Raw genomic sequence first — 23,436 nt, 5'->3', positions numbered from 1 at the left:
TGAAGTATCCCGCTCCAGGGCACAAGAGCAGTTCCCCTCTTTCGCTTCATAGTGTGACGCTTCCCATGACATCACTTGGAGTATGTGTCTTAAACTTTCATGAATCTCAGAGCTGGATAAAATGCTGCGGTACAGTGCTGGAAAATGTTTTAAATGGCTGTATTGGCGCTTTAATGCATCTCCTTCTCCCACACGAGTGCCCTCGCAGAAAACAAGACATATTCACCTAGAATATATCTTTAAGAGATTTGTGCTGTATGTGAAGAAAACAAAAGCCTAGAATAATCAAGTAGTATTCGATGGGTTTTGTTCGTGATGGTACACGTTCGCAACGCAACATGAATATTTGAGCAGCCTGCAACTGCTAATTTAATCATTCAACATCTGTTACAATTACTCTGGCTTCCACATCAAGACATGAATGTGGAGTGTTATTGTTAGAAGAAAGCTTTAGAACAAAGAATATTATATATATATATATATTATTTTATTTTTTTCAAAGAGACTGTACATGCCCAGACAGTGTTTTAGCATGAAGGCAATCACATCCTAAGGAAAGTTTCAGACATGCTTTAAAAAAAATAAAAATAATAATAATAATTTCTAATGATTTAAAACAAATTCAAGTGAGCTTTAGAAATAACCAAACACATATTTAGTGACTCCAATGCTTATTGCTTACTAGAACAGTCATAACATGAAAAAAATTTAAAGTATTATATTTAAGTTCCTTTGTAAATGTCATCAACTTAATGCAAATTAAATCAAATTAATATCAATGTTATTTTAATTGAATAAAATATTTCATTTAAATGCATTTGAAAATGATTTTTTATATATATATAAATAAATGAATCCATTTAAATAAATGTAATATAAATTAAATTAATAAAATTGTGTCTGAAGGTGTCAATAAGAAATTAATAATCAGTTGTTTTTGACCGCACACAGGATTGTGGGATATCATAGTCAGTGAAGGATTTATGCTGCTTTTAAAAAGGTGTCTAAAGATGAGATGTTATGTAAAACTACCTTTGTACACTAGGCAGCTTTCGGATAGTGATTTTTCTGACTTAATTGAAATACACCTACAGTATGCATTTTTTGTAGAGTATATTGAATCTTGTTGGATGAAAATGTCATTTTCTTAACAATAACTTGCAGCTTTTAATGTGTGAACTCCATCCGTCACGTGTTGATCTCTGCAGAATGGTGATTGGTGGTGGTGGTGATGGTGGCTGAATGTGACATTGTGTGCTTGTGCTGGTTTTGGACGGAGTTTGTTACAGGCTGTCTGTGGGTGGGTTACGCAGACCCTCGAGAGGCTGTCGGTTGGTCACAGGGTCCAGACCATGACTAATCCAAACCCCACCAGGCTGACCAGATGGGGCCTTCAGAATGCCTAAAAACAAGAGCAGGACAACATTTCAGAGGAGGCAACAACAGACGCAGAACAATGACAATGGCGTTGTTACGTAGTACTGGCCGTGTCGTTTTATGTGTGTTTATGGAAAATGTAGATATCACAAACGAAAGATATACATATCATAACATTAGAGAGAGGTGTGTGTGTGATTTCGTAAATACCAGATACCTTCATAATAAACATCAGCACTGGATCCCTTCAGAGAGCGAGTGTGTTTGAATGAGCGAGAGAGTCCGTGTTGCCAGATTCTGTTTTCCAGAACATTCACAGGAGCCTCAGAGGGTCGGAGAGTGGAGATTAAATTAGGGTCTAAGTGGGGACAGCTGCCTGCTGAAACCAAGGACATTTAGGTCCGTTCCTGAGGGTGAACCGTCCAGTACGCGGTCCAAAACGGCTCCAGCATGAGGATTCTTGCACTGGTACCAACTGGGGTTAAATTGGGTACATAATAAAAACGACCAGAGCCAGATGGGTTTTTGGCACTAGAGGAACAATATGCGGGTTACGCTAAATGGGACGAATCTGTATAAAATTGTGTGTGCTTGTGTGGAATCACACTTCTAAGTGTTGGTGTGTCTTTTGCAGAGCCCAATGTGTGTTTTAATGAGCGCGCAGTCTGTTTCTGATTTGCGGAGTAAAAAAAGAAATCTCTGTTCTAAAAGAAACCAACGTTTTTAGCCGTTTCTGTCATCTTTCTCTTGCTGCCATGGATCATTAACATCTCTAATACACTGTTAGAGTCTTATTAGCTGCTAAAGACTCAAAAAATAATGTAGTCTACATGAAAGCATGTACGAATTCAGGAAGCAGACGAAACTGGGTAAGAGTGAAGACAAAACAGGCAGATTTTCAAAACAATATTTGTTATAGACCTTATGCGCCAGAGAAACGAGGGCGCCGCCATCTTTAGAATATTGTCTTTGAACTTCCGTTTTTGCGGTCGCTCTGTATATTTCCATGGCGCTGCTGTCCAGGAGTAATTAGCTTTTGAAGTGGGTTTACTTAATGTAAAGTTAACGAAAGTTATCATGAGGACTGTAATGTTTAAAGCAGATGACTTAACAAATGTCAGTCAACCGGGAAGATTTTAAAACGAGCCGTTCATTAATAAACGCAAAATCGCTGCGAAAATACAGACCGGAACTCAAAAGACAACGAGCGCAGCGCTGAAAAGGGGCGGGGCTACATAAGGTCTATAGCAGGGGTGCCCAATCCTGCTCCTGCCGATCGACTGTCCTGCACAGTTCATCTCCAACCCTAATCAAACACACCTGCCTTTAATTTTCAAGTGATCCTGAAGACCTTAATTGGTTGCTTCAGGGGTGTTTGATTTTGGAGATGAACTGTGCAGGACAATCGATCGGCAGGAGCAGGATTGGGCACCCCTGGTCTATAGCTTCTCATTGCATCAGGGCAGATGATCAGACGAGCCTGAAGAGACCACTGATGGCAAATGATGAAATGACATGCAAAAAAGCAGCTGGGGCCATGCTAATGCATAACATTTCCATAACATTCCAGCAGCGTTCAAGTAACAATAACTACAGAGTGCAGAAAGTCCAGTAAACATCTAGGCTGTGTCCAGGATTTTTGTATGAAGACACTTATCACCGAGCAAATATTTGGTGCTCATTTCTAAGTAAAAATGGACATTTATAAAAACACGCACTCTTTCCAGATTCTATTTTTATTTTCTACATCAACCGGATCACAAAAGTTGATCTTTTCTTTCATTTAAATGTGGACAAAAACACATTCTGGTCTCATGAGGAGCCAAATATGGCCCTAACATCGCAACATTCAGGGTTGCTTCGTAAGAAGATGCCAGACGGTTTTGGGAAGAAGCCCAGCGTGAGATGTGCCAGAAGAACCTAATCTGGACTGGGCAACAACAGCAAGGGACTGCAGGAGACTGTAAAGGACAACGGCGGTCCAATGTGTGCCTCCACAGGGCCAAAAGAGAGGGTACGACCCATTTAACCCATGCCAAAGATTTCACCCGTGCCAAATCACTTTATACCACATCTACCTTCTTACCAGATCCGATTTAAGCAATCGTGTTGAGACTGAGTCAGAGATGTGGACAGGGTGAGGCTCGGAGAGGGTTCACCCTGATGGACATATTTGGCACGATTCCGACATAAATCACAGTCACATCAACATTTCTGGCACGATGCATCCTCACCATTGACACACACACACACACACACACACACACACACACACACACTTCCCCCATCCCCTCCCACTAGTCCCTGGACTATAGCATTGGCTTGGTACAAGAGTGAAATTAAAATCACTTAACAGTGTGGATCAGCGGCACTGAGCAGATCATCAAGTCTTTGTTTTCAAGCATGGCACAAGTTCATATTTTACATCAAAGGCATATTTTGTTTTGGCTTGTATGCAGTTGCATGTTACAGCAATTCTAATGAGAAAAGAGAACTTTAGAACTATTGATGCCCCAGTGAAGTTCTTTGGTGAAAAATCTTGATATAAATTTATTTCAATAAATATAAATTAGATTAGACCCGTGAACCTACAGAGGTTTGGATAATGGATGGCTCGAACTATTTATTTGATGATAAAGAAATTCAGATCTTGAGATAAATCTTTTTAATCTGCACTGTGTAATTGTGTAATTTTCAAACGAAACATAAAACTACAAGTTGCTTAGGCGGAGGAATATTTTTTGGTAATAACGTTAGATGTGCTTCGGCTCCGCTGTTCTGCACTGATGAATCTGACTGGCATTGGTAGGCTACTTATTTGAATAAGTAATTACTTCACGACCGCTTTAAGTAAAGTAGGCTACATTCTATAGTAGGCCTATGAATGTGTGTAGTTGTCATGATCATGTGACCTACCAGCGTCAGTTACGTCGCTTCACTGCCATTCACAAATCCTCTCCCGTGGCCTCATGGGATAGTAAACTGTCCATCGTATATGCACACTTCAGAATCTCCTCGGAAGAAGTATCCGGGTACTTTTTGCTTACTTGGGCATAGGCCTACTTCTTTTGTCACACATTGTTTTTCGCCTAGGGAAGTATGTGATTTCGGATGCAGCCACAGTTTGAGGCGTGTACACATGGCTATGTCTTCAGGTGATTTCTCCTGCAAAATACGATGTCCGCACACCTTTCACCGCATCTGACACGCGCTTTAGTAGCCGGAACGTCTTTTCTTTATTTACGGACATGACGGAAACACGTATGCACTTCCCGCAAAATCCGTCCCGACAGCTTCAAAATATGATGAAAAGCCTATCATAGTGAGTCAAGGAAGGTAAGCCAAAAACACGGTTTGGAATATGGACTTTTATGTAGGCCTATATTTTATTTTATTTATTAAACATTTGAAATAGGCTATATGTTTATATTTGTTTAAGTAGTGTAGGCAGTTTTATAACATGTAGCCTATCTAGGTCTTTATTGGTAGAAATATTTGTGCATAATTCATAAAATAGACAATTTTAAGCAAGAGTTCCTTCTGCATGCAGCTGTCCTTCTCTGAAAAATTGATGTTATTCATTTTTTTAAACTATTATGAATTATGCATATGCCATACTGTCAAATCATAAACACTGTAGCTGTCGTACACACGGGTATCTCTGTGTGTCAACTCTGTTTGATTATTTTAAAACTATTTTATCATATTTAATTACTTAAAAAAAAAAAATTTAAACAGAGGGATTATTTTAGATTAGAAATGATTTTTTTTGTTGACGGTCAGTAATACTTTCCATATCAAATCCTTGTACTGGAGATTAGCTTCGAGTATGCCCATCAACAGACTTTAGAACTCTCAAAAGACCATCTTTAGCAGAGCTACTGATCTTAATACTGTATGTGTGTGTGTGTGTGTGTGTGTGTGTGTGTGTGTGTGCATGCCACTTGACGTGTGAACATCCATGCCTTCATTTGCTGCCTGTTCCTGGTATCACACTGTCCTTAAAAGCTGATAATGTGTTAATGAAATCACTGGCAGACAGCTCTTGTCAGCCGAATGTTCCAGTCCTCTACTGTGAGTCTGCAGGGTATAAAGCAGGTCTGTCAGGGGAGTGTGTGTCTGGCCCAGCATTGCTTTGTGCTGTTGTTGTTTGCTCTTTGCTCTTTTATAATGTTACAGGTCCTTTCGCCCAGTCCTTCTCAGAGTGTGCATGCTAAATTTTTTATGCCGGATGAGCCTGTCCCCTTTTCTTTCTCCAGCACAATGATTTATTGCCCAAAAAGACCAGAGAACTAATTAACAGAGTAATTAATTAATATGAATTTGCATATTTGCATTTGCAATTAGTGCAGTCAAGTGATTAGTCTGAAATGGGGAAGTTTGACTCATCAGATGTTGGTGTGTGTGTTGAACCGGAAAGCTCGTCACCAGCTGAGGCATTTTTGGAGGGGGACAGAAGGGACTGTGTGTGTGTGTGTGTGTGTGTGTGTGTGTGTGTGTGTGTGTGTGTGTGTGTGTGTGTGTGTGTGTGTGTGTGTGTGTGTGTGTGTTCTAAACAACAACATCCAAGGGTACCCGCCAATCATGCGTGACTGAGCCATCACTGTCAGCAAACTGCATCTGTATGCTGTGTTCATTATGTTTTTGTTATGCTGATAAGTGCAGATCAACCTGGCCGTCCCAACGAAAAACACAGCAGCCTCTATTTCACCAAGATCCCTCATGACTAACAATGCATCAGGGATTGTGTCTGATAGGTGGCTTGCTGTTAACAGGACCAGTGAAATCTGTCAAATTCTGGTTAAAGGGTTTAAAGAGCCAATTAATCTTACACAGGAGCAGAAATGTGATGTGCGTCATTTGTGAGGTGCTATGCTTTTTGTGTTGTCCATCTGAGAGGGATAAATGCTCATGGGGGGGCTTTTAAAGAGCTTCTGATTTGAATTATAAATGTGTGTGTGCATGTGAATGAGCGAGGGAGCGCGCGAGTAGGCCAGGCACGGGTTCAATAGCAGCAGGAGCTTTCACTGATAATGGAATGCATGAGTGTCAGGACTTAATGTGGGAGGAGCCAAAGCTCTGGACAATAAATGCTACAAGAAACAGCCAGATGCCAGAGATGGCCAGACCCAAAGTCTGTGTGTGAATGTGTATGGCTGAATCTGGGAATAAACTGGTCAAGAACATGTTTAGGTCACATGATGAATCAAAACATAAAAATAAGAAAATATATTTTTAAGGATGGAAATGATTATACATTATTTTCATGACAATTAAGCATATTTTTCCTTCCGTTATCATATGATGCAAAAAAATCATTCTCGTTACCAAAAATAACTATAGAAAATTATAATATTCATTTATTTAACTTAAATTTATGTACGGTGTGCATATATTTACAATGTTACAAAATATTTATTATTTCAAATAAATGCTGTTCTTTCGAACTTTATATTCATCAAAGAAGTTTCCACAGCACAACTGTTCTCAACATTCAAATGCTCATCTTAAAATGATTTCTGAAGGATCATGTGACACTGAAGACTGGAGTAATGATGCTGAAAATTCAGCTTTGATCACAGGAATAAATGACATTTTAAAATATATTCAAAAATGTTATGCTATTTTAAATTGTAATAATATTTCACAATATTACTGTTTTACTGTATTTATTCATTGAATGCATAAGAGACATGCACAATATTGAATGCAATATTATGTAACATATGTATAAATTATGGTTGTATTTGTTGTATGGCACTTAATTTATACTAATTGAAATAAAAATATGACATGTAGTGCAATACAAATTATGGTATAACCATATTACAATAATGAGAATGACCAAAAAGAAAGAAAAACATCTGGATACACTGCATAATTTGAGGGGGAAGCATCACAATGTCACAATCCAAATAATAATAACAAAATAATGCTCCCTAAAATAAGCAACATTTTCTTTATCCACAGTATAACTTCATGGAGTGAAACGTGACCTGGACCTGTTTTCGTTAAATTCATTCGCATACTGAGTGGTGTGAATGTGGATGTCTGTGTTTGTGTGTGAGGGAGGTGGGAGGGATGGTGTGAGTGTGTGTGCGTGTGAAAGAGAGAGAGTGTAAACAAAACAAAAAAAACAAGATTTACCTTCATATGTAGAAGAAATAAGAACCAGAAAAGCTGCTTAAAATCTCAGAATCCCTGTTGACTGGCTATATTTATTCACTGTCAGACAGTGAATTTAATTGATCTCGACTTGATTATTTGATTTACTTGGTCAAAGCATGATGTTTTCACTTTATTCAAGTGAACGTCACTGCAGAAAATGGCCTGTATATGATGATGACAGACAGTAGGATCAGTAATTTAGCAAACGCCCTTGAAGAGACTGACCAAGCAATCAAGAGCCATCAATCATCCAGTTCTTGCTGTCATTCACCAGCATTCCTTTTCCATGTTTACAGAATATACCTGATAAAAATCACAAACTATTTTTGTCTCTATTTAGATTTAGACCACTTATAGGTGTGTTTGCGTGAAAATCTATAACAGCAAAGACTAAGAAATGTCATTCCCTGACCGTATCGCAGCATTCCCGTTTATCCATGGCATCAGAGTCTAATGGTGGATGCTGGTGGTCGGTCCTTGTTTGAGGCTGCTTTGTGGCTTTGCAGTGGTACGCAGCTCGAGGCACACGCCAGATGATCAGGGGAGGAATACAGGTCCCCCGGGAGCCAGTCACGTGACCAACCCGTGCCACGTGACGTCAGCGGCAGATGGCATGGGTACCAGCTCTGGCAGTTGGCATCAGTGTCATTTCTCTTAGCGCGAGACAAGGAGAACAGTGGGGAGGTGAGAAAAACGCACGAGCTGTTCACCTGCTAAAACACCACGCGGAAAAAAAGTTCAAAATAGGAAATATGAAAACTGACATCTAACGCCATCATATTCCAGGTAAGCACGACAGTTGGAGGGTAAGGATTGACATCCGTGCTGTACGACTAGGTCTTCCATTTTAACCAGATTTGAATGGCTTATTACCGTAAATGCACGAATCTCATGCGATATCACACATGAATACAAGTTTATATATTTCATTCCTGTTGCATTGTTTGTTGCAGCTGTGTTTATGTCAATGTACATTGATTTGATTAGAGGATCAGGATCACTCATATGGAATTCTGTCAATTATTTGTTATGTTAGTGCACCATTGTATTTATTGAGCACCTGGTAATGTTTAGGCTGTTGTTTTTAAATCGCTGCTGATTGATTCAGAAGATCTATTATCTTCTCATCATCCCCAGTAAGAGCACAATGCTGACTCTTCCGTTTGAGGATCCTGTCATAATGGACACCCAATTCGGGGGAAACTTTCCACGGGACTGCGTGGGTGAAATGAAGGTCAATAAACAAGAGCCGTTTAAAAAGGAGGAGACGCTCTCCCACGCTATGGAGGACGAGGATTCGGAGAAGGACGAGGACGAAAGGGAGGACGGACAGGACGAGAACGGTCTGCCTCGGAGGAGAGGGCCTCGGAAAAAGAAAATGACCAAAGCTAGGGTGGACCGGGTCAAGTTGAGGCGCGCGGAGGCCAACACCAGGGAGAGGAACCGAATGCACGGCCTGAACAACGCCCTGGACAGCCTGCGCAAGGTGGTGCCCTGCTACTCCAAAACCCAGAAACTGTCGAAAATCGAAACCCTGCGGCTGGCCAAGAACTACATCTGGGCGCTTTCCGAGATCCTGAGCACTGGGAAGAGGCCTGACCTCTTGACCTTCGTTCAGACCTTGTGCAAAGGGCTCTCGCAACCCACCACCAACTTAGTGGCCGGATGTCTGCAGCTGAACGCGAGGAACTTCATCCCGGATCAGATCAGCAGCGAGCCGTCTTTCTCCGGTAGGTCACAGTACGAGTCTGTGTACGGGACCTACCACAGTCCGGGTGTGGTGACACCCTCTGGAGCCTCCGTAGATCCTGTCAAACCCTTCCGGCCGTTCAACTACTGCAGCTCCTATGAGACTTTCTACGAAAGCGTCTCGCCGGAATGCGGAAGCCCTCAGTTCGACGGTCCTATAAGCCCTCCTATTAACTTTAACGGGATCTTTTCCCTCAAGCAAGAAGAGCCGTTCGAATACGGCAAGAGCTGCCACTACGGCACGCGCTATTGCGCGGTCCCGCCGCGCTCCTCCATCAGCCAGAGCGCGAGAGGCGCGTCAGATCTTCATTTCCCCTATGACGTTCATCTCCGCGGCCAGTTTTACCCCGTGCAAGACGAATTAAACACTTTTCATAATTAATGACAGAAAGTCAAATGTAAGCGAAAAGGACCGAAAATGCAGGACTTTCAATCGCACATGTATTATTTATAAAGTCCTTCTCTGATTTGGGACAATCGGATGTTTTATTATTTATCATTTTTGATTAAATGAAAGATGTGCTTACTGTGTTCCTAAATGAATTGTTGTTTTTTAACTGTTCTACAAAATGTGTGGTCTGATTGGAAAACAATCCACTAACAATAATGTGTTTTACGCTGATGATATTTAAGTGTCACGTTTGTGTGCATTTTAATTTAATGGCCTGTATGAGTATTAATAGATCTAAAAATCTGTTACTAAGGTCTCTTTGCCCCAAAAGGCATAATTTAATTATAAGTTCATTCAAATATTTGCGATGAACATTCAGTAAAATATGAGAGCAATAATTGCTAAGGGTGCTGCTATGCAATATATAATTCTCGATCTGGCTCTTTATTTATACACATAAATTTGTCTAAACAGTTTTCACACAAAGTTCAAAATATTATAGTGTTAACGACTAAATATCTCATCATTTTGTAATACATACATGTGTTCATTCGTTTATGAAAAGTAACATGAAAAACTAACAACATGCATTTTATTTATTTCCTTTGAATAAAACTTTCGTTATTACTTTCGAAAATTTCGTGATGTTTTACACAGGGCACATATTTATAAGTCGGTAAATTAATTGAATCAACCATTGCCTATTATTATGTATAGCCTACGCCAAGATCACCAGGAAGAGGCAATTATTGAATCAATTTACTTTGAAGATGATGATATATTTAAAAATATATATGGATGTAATTCTGAAAAACGAAATAATTATGGTATGTTATTAATTTGTTTGTTTCACTGATTTCAATTTGTGTAATTTAACTTTATAAATGTGGGCAATTGATTTTTGAGCATCATCTTAATTTCCAAATATATATAAATAAAAAAAATCGCATTTGTCAATGCATAATTTTCAGAAGGATGATAAAGGAAAATCACAATACACGATGATGTAATTATGCAACAGATTGTTTGGCAATTCTGTCTTTTCTGTAATGCAGAGTCGTCGATAAATTGGTGATATTGCGTAGCCTACAATCTCGGAACAATCACTGTAAGCAAATGCATTTGAAGCATGTAAAATCTCTAATGGAAATGTCTGTGTGCTTTCTAGTGAACTCATGTCACAGGAAAACCCTGCCTTAATATATTTGTCACGCATCATTCATGCAATGTCACGGACGTCTACAGTGGTGGATTCGTGCATTTGGACTTTTATCACCAAACGGGATTTTTATTTGAATTATTCTGTGTGAAAATGACTGAATGAACTGAAACTGGTCTTTGTACACTGTCAAGCTGTTTTGTACAGTAAAATAAAGTTTAATTAAATACAGTTCTCTGTTGAAAACACTGTTGAATAAATAGACTACGACAGTATGGCTATCTAAAATCAAATGCAAATAATACAAAATTAAATGCATAGGCATATCTAAATAAAAAAAAAATCGAAACCTCACTATGTCGCAAGAAAAAAAGGACTAAGAAAAACCGAGCCAACATTATACAATGTCGCATTTCGTTTTAGCAATTATGAACCATAATGAACTAATATAAACAACGCTTTAAAAAATGTACAAAGATAATATAGGTAGACTTTTGTGTTATTTAAGTAGCGACAAATTTAAAGTACAAATAGGCCTAGGAGGTCATAAAATGTCTGTGAAAAGCAGAGGACAAAGGAATTTAATGTATGATTAGCCTAGGCCTACCTGCCAAAACCACGCAATCCTTCTCGTGCATTAGTTTATGCGGTTGCGCCGCGTTAGTCAATGTTAATTGTAAAATGAGATGTTCTTGAGATGTTATTCGGCACTGGGTTTAGGAGAGTAAAGGTTGTCTGGGTTGGATCTCTCAGCAGAGAGCTGGACGCGGGCCAAACAGCGACAGACTGCGGATCAGGATCCCGAAATCAGCGATTCCCCCGCGAATGTGCATTGTCATAATTTCACCCCACAGTCAAAAGTGGGTAGCGAGTTCGGTTCCCGACTATAATGCGTGATAATAAGTGAATGCAATGTGAACCGCTTTCGGATAAAATGCCGAGCCAAATGCATAACAGTCAGTCATCAATCTTTCTATGCAATTTAAGTTCGCTTAGGCCTAGATAGATCTCACAAGACTTTTTCTGGTAGTAGGTTAATTGATTCCTTTTCACGCTTTCAACGAAAAATAGACAGTAATCTGCGTTAATATTTAATTAGCCATCACGTTGTCTTAATGCTTTTGACAGGTGCAAAAATTCAACCTGCACATATTCCCCGATTGTGTGCGATGAGGTTGTTGATGTGCTGTGGGGATGTCGAGGTGTCAGAAAAACCCCACAGTGGCGATATTTCAGAGAGGCAGAACATATGCTGCCCCAGAGACAAAGCTGTCAGGATCGAACAGCTGAAAAATGAGCAGCAACACTTCTCGATGTGCCTCTATAAGGCCGGTGGAAAGTTCTCACCACACGGCTTGCTTTCTTTTAGATCGGGGGTTATTTTTAGTTCAAAATGTAATGTGTGATCACTGACAGAGTCTCGCATGTCTTATTCCAACAGTCCTTTTATTATTAGACTTCAATAAATATGTTCTATTCCTAATCAAAACTTTTTCTTTCAATTTTTTTTCAGTTATTAGTTGACACTTTGGATAGTTCTTTCTCCATTTAACATAGTGGGACATTCACTACATGGGGTAATTTGTCCCAATGACATCTGTGAAACCGATTTCATAAGAATAAAGTTTAAAATACACAATTTAAAGTAAAAATTCCAATATTAAAAATATGAAACAAAACCATTTGTGAAACAGCAAAAACATGGAAACAGATAGCCTCTTTAACAATATAAGCCTCTTTAACAATATAAAGTTTTAACAAATTAATGAATATAATTTTTTATAATTTGCACTATCAACAACTTTTCCCAACCAATTGCCTATTAAAATATGCAATTACATGATAATGAAAAAAATCATAGTAAGGCGACTTTGAATTAGGACGCATATGCATGTATTATCTATGTAGCCTATATCTATTTTGTATATATATAAACCCTGCGGCTGGCCAAGAACTACATCTGGGCGCTTTCCGAGATCCTGAGCACTGAGAAGAGGCCTGACCTCTTGACCTTGGTTCAGACCCTGTGTAAAGGGCTCTCGCAACACACCACCAACTTAGTGGTCGGATGTCTGCAGGAATAGGAACTTCATCCCGGATCAGATCAAGTCTTTCTCTGGTAGGTCACAGTTTGAGTTTGTGTACGGGACCTACTATACAGTCCGGGTGTGGTGACACACAGACACACATACATACATAGATACAAACACACACACACACACACACTATAATTTAAATGGTTAAAAGAAATTCCTTGTGTTGATTGTGTGGCATATGGTACAGATGTATGTGGGAGTAAGAGTTTGTGGGCGTGTATTTGTGTGTGGATGGTTGAAGGTAAATTACTATTACCATGTTCACGATCACTCATCATAGCCCTTGTCCACGTGTGATGCTTCATTTTGTGTCCTGATGTCAACACTTCTGTTCCAAATCATATCATTGGAAGATGAATCATACCAAATATGATGACCAAAAACAATCTGTCCTGGTAAAGCTGTATGTAGTCAGTTAGTTTGAATGGCCCACACGATTAATGTGTCCTGCCGGGCTATAGTATATGCAAAATGAATTGATGTCTAAATTCTTGTTATGGCGTTTTATGTAAAAAAAATAGGCCTACCTGATGCTGCAATTCTAGACATTTTGCTATCCCATAGGCCATGGGAACTAGGGCACCATATTTTTTATATTTTAACATATATTTTTAATGTATTCTCTTTTTTTTTTTAATGTAAGTGCTATAAGGACCAACAAATGGTTTGTTTTGGTAAATGTGGGCCTACTTTTCAAAACGATACACGGTGTAACTTTTGGCAATCTAGCGGTTGAAGCCTAACTACAAGTTACTTACGCGGAGCGGCGGAGGAACATTGTTTTGTAATTACGTGAGTTGTGCATCGGCTCCCTATTCAGCAACGAGCAACGAATTCTTTCGAATCAGTCACATTTTACTCACTCGTGCGAATTGGTCGTGAGATAGCGTTGGAATGTCACTAGCGACATAAATATTCCTCCAATAACGAAAGAAAGATATGTTTAATGAACAGGTAAGCAGCTTATGCCGCTGTTGTTTTGACTTGTTGAAAACAACGGGGTTTTTTTTCTTTCGTTTTTTTTTTTTTTTTTTTTTTGAACAAAAAATAAATATATGTAGGCCTTGCAGGCTATAGCTTTACACGGAACCCGAATAAATTGTTTTCATGGTTATTGCTAGAACAACATAGGCAATAAACAAGTATTTAAAAATGCTTTGAATTAGTTGGCCTACTTTTTGGCCATGTTTTATGAATACATTAGGACATACGTTTTCGCCTAGGCCTACTATGTAACTTTAGAAGGAAAATATGCATAGGCCTATTTGGATGCAGCCTATGTCACTGGACTTGGCCCTTTAGCCCCTGGTGGTCAATTTTCTAACCACACCATCTGGCTGCAAGGAACATCTTCCTCTTTTGACAGCCATTTAATATCTGTTAATTCTGACTACATCATTTTTTTTAATACAAATATAATATAAATAACTTTTAAATAATTATTGTACAAGTGCCCCTTAATTGTAGCGATATTAAAACATGCATTGGACTTATAATAGTTAACAAAGAGCTCATGCATGGTGCCATCACCCAATCAGCTTTGTCATGATTGAAGGCAAAGATGGCAGATTAAAATTTTTGTAGGCTACTTCCAGGGCTGCATGCTGTTAAGATGAATGGGAATGCATAACATATTTGTCCAGGTATAGATGTTCTTGTTGATGTATTTATAAAACCCACATAATTGAATACATACTATTAAAGTGCAGGAATTTGGACGCGACCCACATTTCCGAGATCATGCTAAACATGCGATACAGATGTCGAGATCTCTGCCGGCGTGCTTCAGAGGGAGGTTGTTTGATTATAGTTGTTAATGAAGGTTCACTCGGTAGCTCTCGGTAACTCACACCTGAGAGCCTCAGAGACAGTTTCTGGAATGAATTGCTTGTTAATAATAACGGTAATTAGGAATGAACAATGTAGAGCTGGTGCGATGTTGATTTATCTGTGTGAAGCCCCTCTAACGAGTGGAGAAAGGGTGTTGTCATACGTTAGTCCCACTCCTGCTCGCTCTCTCCGTCTCGTTCCCAAAAAAAACTCCACAAGTCCTGGGTCGCAGATGGTGTGGGACACAGAATTTTCCTAATAATCTTTCTTTCTTTCTTTTCTTTTTTTTTTTTGCTTGAGTTCTGGTGGCTTAGGGATTTCTCATTTTAATTAGAGGGTTTAAGGAGATAAACCCCTTTGAAAACCATGTCCTGTGAGAGGAGGTGCAGGTGATCCTCCCCACAGAAGCAACCACATCATCAGCCAGCAACTCATTTGCATATTAGATTGGTGTCAGTTTGGCACCCGTCCTGGCTGAGATGAACGCCCCTATTTCTAGACTTGGCATGGAGTGTGCGTATCCTGGCACGGAACGCAAATGTGTTTTCAGTATGAGGTTTCCGGGGTACTTGATCTCTCTGTTATTATTCGGCCCTTACATTTGACCCACGAGCTTAACTTAAACTAACAGAGACTCGCAGGTCTGGATCGGGCTTTTTCTCACTCGCTTTGTGCCGGGACTTTTCAGGTATAGCCTATACGATTCTCTTTTACGTTCAACCTGACCATCAATTCCATTTAAAGCTGATTTTCAGCTAGTTGGCAGAGAGCGTGACATCAAGAGGCCCTAGAGCTCATCAATCTAGTAGGTCGTTAATGTGAATTTCAAAACCTAATATTAAAAATGTATGAACTATTCCCATTTGGACAAATTACATGAAGTTTGTCTGAAGTAGATGTTGGCTAATCACAGGCACATTTAGCAGCCATTAAAACCGAATGTTGGACAGTAAAGTCATTTGTATTCTGTGTTAAATGTAGACTAAAGGAAAGTTAATGACTATTTCTGATAAATGCCTTTGCCTGGATGTTCAGCGCACATTGTAGCATGAAAATCAATTAAGAACCTCATTTTATATGGATCGGTATGCTTTAGTCGTTCCTAAAGTTCCTACAGGTTGAACACGTCCATTTCAGCTGATGGTTATTTCACAAACTTGTGTAACTCTTATGAATCTGTCCAAAATTTTATTCAGAGAATGATAAGACAATGTTAGATCAGTGTCAACAACAAAGAAGCTGTTGATCTTTTTTAAGGCTGAAAACAGACGCTATTAAAACTATTAGTTCGTAAACCAACTGTTGTATCGCATTAAATGTGATGATTAATACAGATTTTTTTTTTGCACTGAACTGCAGCTTTGCCCATTTACAACATTGTGAGATATTTAAATCAAAAATCCTTGAAATGTCCTTTATTAAATGTAAAAAATAACAACATATAAGTGATTATGTAGAAAGAATGCATGCGTGTCTGTGCGTGGACTGTATGTGTCTTTGTAAAATGACTCAGACACAAGGACCAAATGGTCTCTTGGCACCAGATTCAGTGCCATAAATTATCACTGCAGTTAATGGTGAAGAAGATTTCAGGCGAAAATCTCTCCCTTTCTCTTTCAACAAAGGCAACTATGCAGTCCCACTTCTAGATACTGATCAAATTAAACCCCACATGATTTCATTTACGCAATAGAATTTTGTCAATATTTCATGAAAGTTCTAGAATGGTCAAAGGCTTTTCATAATGTATTTGTCTGTGATCATGTCATGTGCCTGCTCACCCAAAAACACCCTCGTGTCGTTCCAAACCCGTCAGACTTTCGTTCATCTTTAGAACACAAATGAAGATCTTTTTAATGTAATCTGAGAGTTTTCTGTCCCTCCATTGACAACTACGCAACTACCACTTTCACGCTCCAAAAAGTTCATAAAGAGATCGTAAAAGGAATCCACGTGAATTGAGCGGTTTAGTCCAAATTTTCTGAAGAGACACGATCGCTTTATATAATGAACAGATTTAAAGGGATAGTTCGCCAAAAAATGATATTTAAGCCATGATTTACTCACCCTCAAGCCGTTCGAGATGCATATGTCAATCTTTTTTCAGACGAACACATTTTCAGTTATTTTAGAAAATGTCTTAGATCTTTCAGTGGTTATAATGTGAAGCAATGGGGTCCAGCTGCTTCAAGACCGAAAATGTGCATGCATCCTTCACAAAAGTAATCCATCCGGCTCCAGGGGGATAAACAAAGGCCTTCCGAGGGTAATCCGTGCAGTTTTGTCGTAAAAATATACATATTTAAAACTTTATAAACGAAAATAACTGGCTTCCTGTGGCGGTCGGCGCGCGTTCATGGAGATGGAAGCGTCGTGACGTAGAACGAACGTGACAGCGCAGCCAGAGAGCAGAGCAAAACAAAACTCTACGTTCGTTCTACGTCACGACGCTTCCACGACCCTCAGAAGGCCTTCGTTTATCCCCCTGGAGCCGGATGGATTACTTTTGTGAAGGATGCATGCACATTTTCGGTCTTGAAGCAGCTGGACCCCATAGCTTCACATTATAACCACTGAAAGATCTAAGACATTTTCTAAAATAACTGAAAATATGTTCGTCTGAAAAAAGATTGACATATGCATCTCGAACGGCTTGAGGGTGAGTAAATCATGGATTAAATATCATTTTTGGGGCGAACTTTCCCTTTAATTTAGGCTTTTATTATTCTTGAATGTCATATACAGATATCAGAATTTTTTGTCAGTTCTGTTAGCTCCATTTTCTCATGTTGGATGACAAATATTTAACATTTTGGTTGCTCACAGCTGTACTTCACTCAGCATGACCGATACAAAAGGACACTTTGATCAGCTAAACAAGAGTTTTTACTGAAAACATGAAAATAGAATCACGTTTTTTAAGCATGAGTGATTTTAACACGTTTCCATGAGTTGCCAAAGCATCATGAATCAAGCGCACATTTCTCTTTGCCTTATTGTGCCATTTCGAGCCAGTGAAATGAAAACAGCTTCGCCTCAGCGTAATGAAGTGAAGCATGGCTTTAAGCAAGGGTGCTTTCATTTCTATTTTAACAAAACATTTGCAGATTCCATCAAAGTGGTAAAAAAAATAAAAATACTGAGAGGATTATAAAAAAAGATGGCGAGCCATAAACAGGCAGGCAGGTGTTGATGATGCAAATGAATCAGATGACAGATGGTTAGCGACTCCATCACTCACTGTGTGGATAATGGATAGAGGTAATCAAATCCCTCTGTGAATCTGGGACTTTCTTCAGAACTTTCTCCATCTATATCACCATCAAACACTTCCTGAGCTGTGCGGCTCTACTGGAGGGAGGAATCAGCATGGTGTCAAGTTCTGAGAGACAATTTTGCCTGAAATGTTCGTTCCGTCATTGCCTTCAGGTGTCAACCTTTTTGACAAGTCACAGACATGATAATGAGGGTAAAACACCTTAAGCACTTATGTCTGAATATCCCCCCCAAAACATGCAAAAGCACAGATATAAATATCAACTTTGAGAGACACCCTCGAGACAGATCTATCATCAAAACTGTTCAAACAACAATGTTTAGAAACAGCATAAGCAGAAACCTCTATTCAAAGTTTTAGCTTTTCATCTTTTACAAAAGCTGAACAAATAGCTGATGTCTGTAGCAACTGTTCATTCAGAATGTTGTATATGGAGAGTTTTTGTACAAACCAGCTAGAGGTTTTTAAAATCTCTAGTCTGCAAACTGCAAACAAAATTACAAAACCCCCTTCGACTATCTCCTCACTTTCCATGAAACTTAATAAAAATGTCACAGACAGCATTAACACGATACAGACTCGTCTCCCCGCTTTCAATCCGCTACTCTATAAATCTGATGAATGAATCTTTTGGGAGATGCTGCTGTTTGAAACATAGCTCTCTAGAATATGTCGAGCATATGTTACGTTGAGTTGAAACCATCGTAAGATTGGTGATCAGGTTAGGCCTTTGGGTGATTTCTCTATTTCAGAACGATTCTAATGAACCTCTCAAACAATGTCTGTGAATTGCTGTCACTTCCTAATTGTTCCATATGCAAAGAAACACACTCTCTTAAATTTCAAATGACAAAAAGATAATGAAATAAACCAATAAAACTTCCCCCATCTTAATTTTTCTCCAATCATAACATTTGAAGCATTTTACAGCTATTTTATATAAAAACTGTCAACAGCCATAAATTCACAAGTCAAGACTGTTGTATGCTCAACACATGCACACTTAAAGGAATAGTTTCCAAAAAAGAAAAGAAAATTCTGTCATAATTGTATCACCCTCATGTTGTATTGTATCCATATGCTGTTATTTCATCTGTGGATCCACAAACAACATGCAGCTCTGAAAATGACACAAAAAAAAACACACAAAAAAGCGAAAAATAATACATTTAACTTAAATATGACATGTGTAGACATATTTTAGTGCATCTATTTTAAACTCTTTTTGTGTTTCCACAGACAAGCATGGTGCTAATAATGCCTTAAGGTCATGGGTTTTGTTTTCTTCTCCTTTTATTAATGAAGTGTTCCAAATGGAGCCTTGGCCTTGTGGTTAGTGTATGTGTTCTGACACTAAGTTTGAATCTGACTTGCAACATTTTCTGTTGCTGAAATTCTGTTCCCAATTTTCCCTTCATTTTTTCCTATTTGCCTTTTTTTCGTGCATAGACTAGTCGAGTAATCGACTACTTCAACCTGTCGAAGCCATTGAGCTCGATATCCGCAACTTCACATGTCGGTGTGTGTGTTTTTCTTAATGCAAACCAGCGAGGCATGACCAATGCTGTGTCCGAAATCGCCCCCCTATACCCTTAAATAGTGCACTATTTGTAGTGGTGTCCGAAACCATAGTGGACATTATTGAGTGCTCTCATTCAATCAAACAAAGCACCACAGTAATGAGTGTACAACCATTGTATGCTCCACGGCTAGAGAATACCCATAATGCACTGTGAGAGTCGTGCGCCAAATGAGCTGAATCATCCATCCATCCATTTTCTAAAATATATTGGTGGAGTAATGTAGGGAATAGTGAATGAGGGTAAAGGGGGCGATTTCGAACACAGACATGAAACCTAGAAATCCAATAATACTGCCAATAATTTTTTCCCAAAGATCAGTAGTTCTTATCATTCTGATGTATGTTCAAGTGTTAGTTTGGTTTTAGTTAGTTATTCGATGCTATAAAAACGGGGCGTAACGTCATGATTGACAGCTGTGCTAGCGATTGAGTCTGCTGAAGAGGGAGTGATACCCCATCTCGGTAAGACTCGGGCTCCAAATGACGTAATCGGTGCAAGATGTCAGCTGTTATTTCTGGGATATTTTGACTTAATTTTTCTATAGTGGAAGAAAGTGGAGACACGTCGTCCGTCTGGCAGGGTTCCTCAAATCTTAGCTCCAACCCTGATCAAACACACCTGAGCAAGCTAATCAAGATCTTCAGTATCACTAGAAAATCACAGGTGGGTGAGTTTGATCAGGGTTTGAGCTAAAGGCCCTCCTGGACCGGATTTAAGGAACCCTGGTCTATGGTCTTTATCAAAAAGAGGATGTGGCAGGAGGACGATGACAGCAAATAGACTACATGAATTTGATCTAATTCTGTTATAAACTATTTTGAACTGGTTGAGTAAAGATCTACAGACCTTTATCATGGAAAAGTTTATTTATTTCCATAATTCCATTCAAAACGTTAAACTTCCATAGATTATAGATTCAGGGCCCACAACTTAAACGATTTCAGGTATTTAGTTGTTTATTTGTACATAATAACTTCCAGCTCATAAAACCCACGAAAACAGGATTTCAAAAAATTCGAATATTACATGAAATCACACAGTAATTACACAGTGATACCATGGTCATTGAACCAGGTTTTGGTTATTTTGGCAGTGTGGGCAGGTGCAAATCCTGCTGGAAAATGAAGGAAGCATGAAGTGCTCTGAAAATGTCCTGGTAGACGGCTGCGTTGACTCTGGATTTAATAAAGCACAGCGGACCAAAGTCCTCTTTTCTGATGAGAGCAAATTTTGCATCTCATTTGGAAACCAAGAGTGGAGAGGCACACAATCCAAGATGCTTGAAGTCCAGTGTGAAGTTTCCACAGTCTGTGTTGGTCATCGGCTGGTGTTGGTCCACTGTGCTGTCCACTCAACACAGCCGTCTACCAGGACATTTTCAGAGCACTTCATGCTTCCTTCAGCAGACAAGCTTTATGGAGATGCTGACTTCATTTTCCAGCAGGATTTGCACCTGCCCACACTGCCAAAAGAACCAAAACCTGGTTCAATGACCATGGTATCACTGTGTAATTACTGTGTGATTTCATGTAATATTCAAATTTTTTGAAATCCTGTTTTCGTGGGTTTTATGAGCTGGAAGCCCAAATTATGTACAAATAAACAACTAAATACTTGAAATCATTTAAGTTGTGGGCCCTGAATCTATAATCTATGGAAGTTTAACGTTTTGAATGGAATTATGGAAATAAATAAACTTTTCCATGATATTCAAATTTTTTGGAAAAGGTCTGTAAGTGATGCGAGTACTGATCCGTTATTGTTTTTACGGTTGAAGACCTGGGAAATGTTATATAAGGAGGCTAATGTTGTATAATACCCCCTAGGTAACTGTTAAATATACGTATTCACATAGGGGTGAATTCAGATTGATTGGAACGCTTTTTTTGACACTTTCCAATCAACATGAATTCACCCTATTGTTCGACGTCGGATGTGTGTGTGAATTTACAACGTGTTATTTTTTCCTGTTAAATACAAAACGAAACCTGTGTTTTTACAATACATGTGAGAGATGTAGCTGTTGCAATCATTGGACTGTCAATTAATAAACACTTGTTGACACAAACTATTAGTTAAATTTTTTATTATGATAACATAAACCATGAGTATGCGATTAACTCGGGTATTGATTTTACAAGTAACTGACTAGGAGAAATCAGAAACTGTGCAACCTTTAATATTCATTCCTGTAGCTCAAACAGTAAAGCTAACTATGCCAAAGTCATGGGTTCGATTCCCAGAGAATGCATGAACTGATAATGCGTACTTTGAATATAATGTAAATCGCTTTGGAGAAAATGTCTGCGAAATGCAATGTAAATTCATTACAATACTGTAAATAAAAGTGGCGAAAGAAAAAATGCTTGGATAATGCAGAAATATGCAGCTAGAATTAAAGTACTGATGGCTGCTTGGACGGGATGGGTTGTGATGGTGTCCTCGGGCCTTGTGTGGCAGTCTGTGCTGTTACACCTTGCTGCCTGTTAAGATTGCCCTGCAGAGACAGCGGGTAGCACAGTCTGCCAGCCCCAGAGAACTGCGAGTCAGGGACGCCTGCCAACACAATGCCCAGGAGAGAGAGAGAGGAAGGGGCCGAGGGCAGGAGACACACACACACACGCACACACACACACACACACAGCCTTCCTCTGGAGCTCATTACAGCGATAGAGCAAACGTGGGCTGCGGTTCTGCAAAACCATATACCAGACGATCCCGCGTGCGCGTGCATTCAGAAATCTGCCATTTCTTTTATTCTTCATTTTCATCTCTAAATAGCTGTAGATGGTAGAATGTAAATGAGATGGTTATTACGGCAACGTTCATCAAGCCAGGCTGGAGAGACTTCAATAGCTTGATGAATATGCATGCAAATTTGTTAATTAAGTTAATTATTCTGCTGAAAATTCATTTGTCTTCCAAGGACTTTTTTTTTGCGATGATTTTAACATGTTTCTCTCATTAGTCATGCTCCATGCTATTTAAAAGCACTTTGGTCCACTTTTTAAAAGTTTGACAGTGTTGGAATGAGAATGGAAGATTAAAATAAGACAAAGGAAAAGGAAGGATTTTGAATATTACATCCTGTCTTTTGGGGAAAAGTAAATGTCAAAACAAATCAAAATCTTTGACTTTTAGACACATAAGACATTTTGTTATGTTTATTCATTTGTGCGTAGAATCAATATATTGAGACATTTGAAGTTTGAGAAATTTACGAAACACTCGAATATTATGATTTTTAATTACGTTTTTGAAACGCTCATGGTGAGATGATACATTGTAAATACATTCAGGAGCCGAACAAAACAAAATGCGTTCATTACATTTGCTTAATGATATTTTAAGTTCTAATACAATTGCTATTTGAAATGAGTGCGGCTCATTAGAATATAGAGGAAGTGGGATTATGTATTTACATTAAGGCTGTTTGATCAAGACAAATGTTTGTTTAGTCAATTAGGATATTTACAGTAGCCTGTGTTCTGCCTCTATGGAGGAAATGTCTTCATCAGTGAATTTGCATGAAAACACAAGTGAGTTTTGCTCAGATCTGAAAATGGGAAAGATACCAGTGATTTTTTTATATGCACAACTTTTCATCTGTAAAGTTTACAGACATTTCCTTTAACCCTAAAACACAACACAATAAAATGTGTAAATTAAATAAATAAAAACAGGTGAAAAATCTATATTTTTTACTGGCTTTTCTTCGAGTGTGATGGATTACATTTTTGGATGGATGATTATGTTTTTGCCACCCTTTCCAGAAAAAAATAGGGAGATCAAAGCCATAATTATGA

At 38.8% G+C, this 23,436-nt stretch overlaps 1 protein-coding gene across 3 annotated transcripts; it reads left to right on the top strand.

The window, feature by feature from the left end:
• The first annotated feature begins 4,448 nt into the window (after nucleotides 1-4,448).
• neurod6a (neuronal differentiation 6a) lies at nucleotides 4,449-11,203 on the top strand. Of its 3 annotated transcripts, none has more exons than XM_084398499.1 (3): nucleotides 4,449-4,713; nucleotides 8,052-8,229; nucleotides 8,683-11,203. In XM_084398499.1, exon 3 carries the CDS (start codon nucleotides 8,693-8,695, stop codon nucleotides 9,674-9,676), a length of 984 nt encoding a protein of 327 aa, XP_084254625.1. In that variant the 5' UTR covers nucleotides 4,449-4,713; nucleotides 8,052-8,229; nucleotides 8,683-8,692; the 3' UTR covers nucleotides 9,677-11,203. The 3 variants fall into 3 exon arrangements, with proteins under 3 accessions (XP_084254625.1, XP_084254624.1, XP_084254623.1); XM_084398498.1 differs by having other exon boundaries at nucleotides 7,968-8,229; XM_084398497.1 differs by having other exon boundaries at nucleotides 7,968-8,331; nucleotides 8,654-11,203.
• Nucleotides 11,204-23,436: the final 12,233 nt, after the last annotated feature.

Source organism: Rutilus rutilus, assembly GCF_951802725.1.
Source record: "Rutilus rutilus genome assembly, chromosome: 24".
NCBI lineage: Eukaryota > Metazoa > Chordata > Actinopteri > Cypriniformes > Leuciscidae > Rutilus > Rutilus rutilus.
This window is presented reverse-complemented; position numbering and strand designations above follow the sequence as displayed.

Bases quoted from the DNA above. Each gene is read 5' to 3' on its own strand.
- neurod6a (XM_084398499.1), top strand. From the start codon at position 8,693: ATGCTGACTCTTCCGTTTGAGGATCCTGTCATAATGGACACCCAATTC.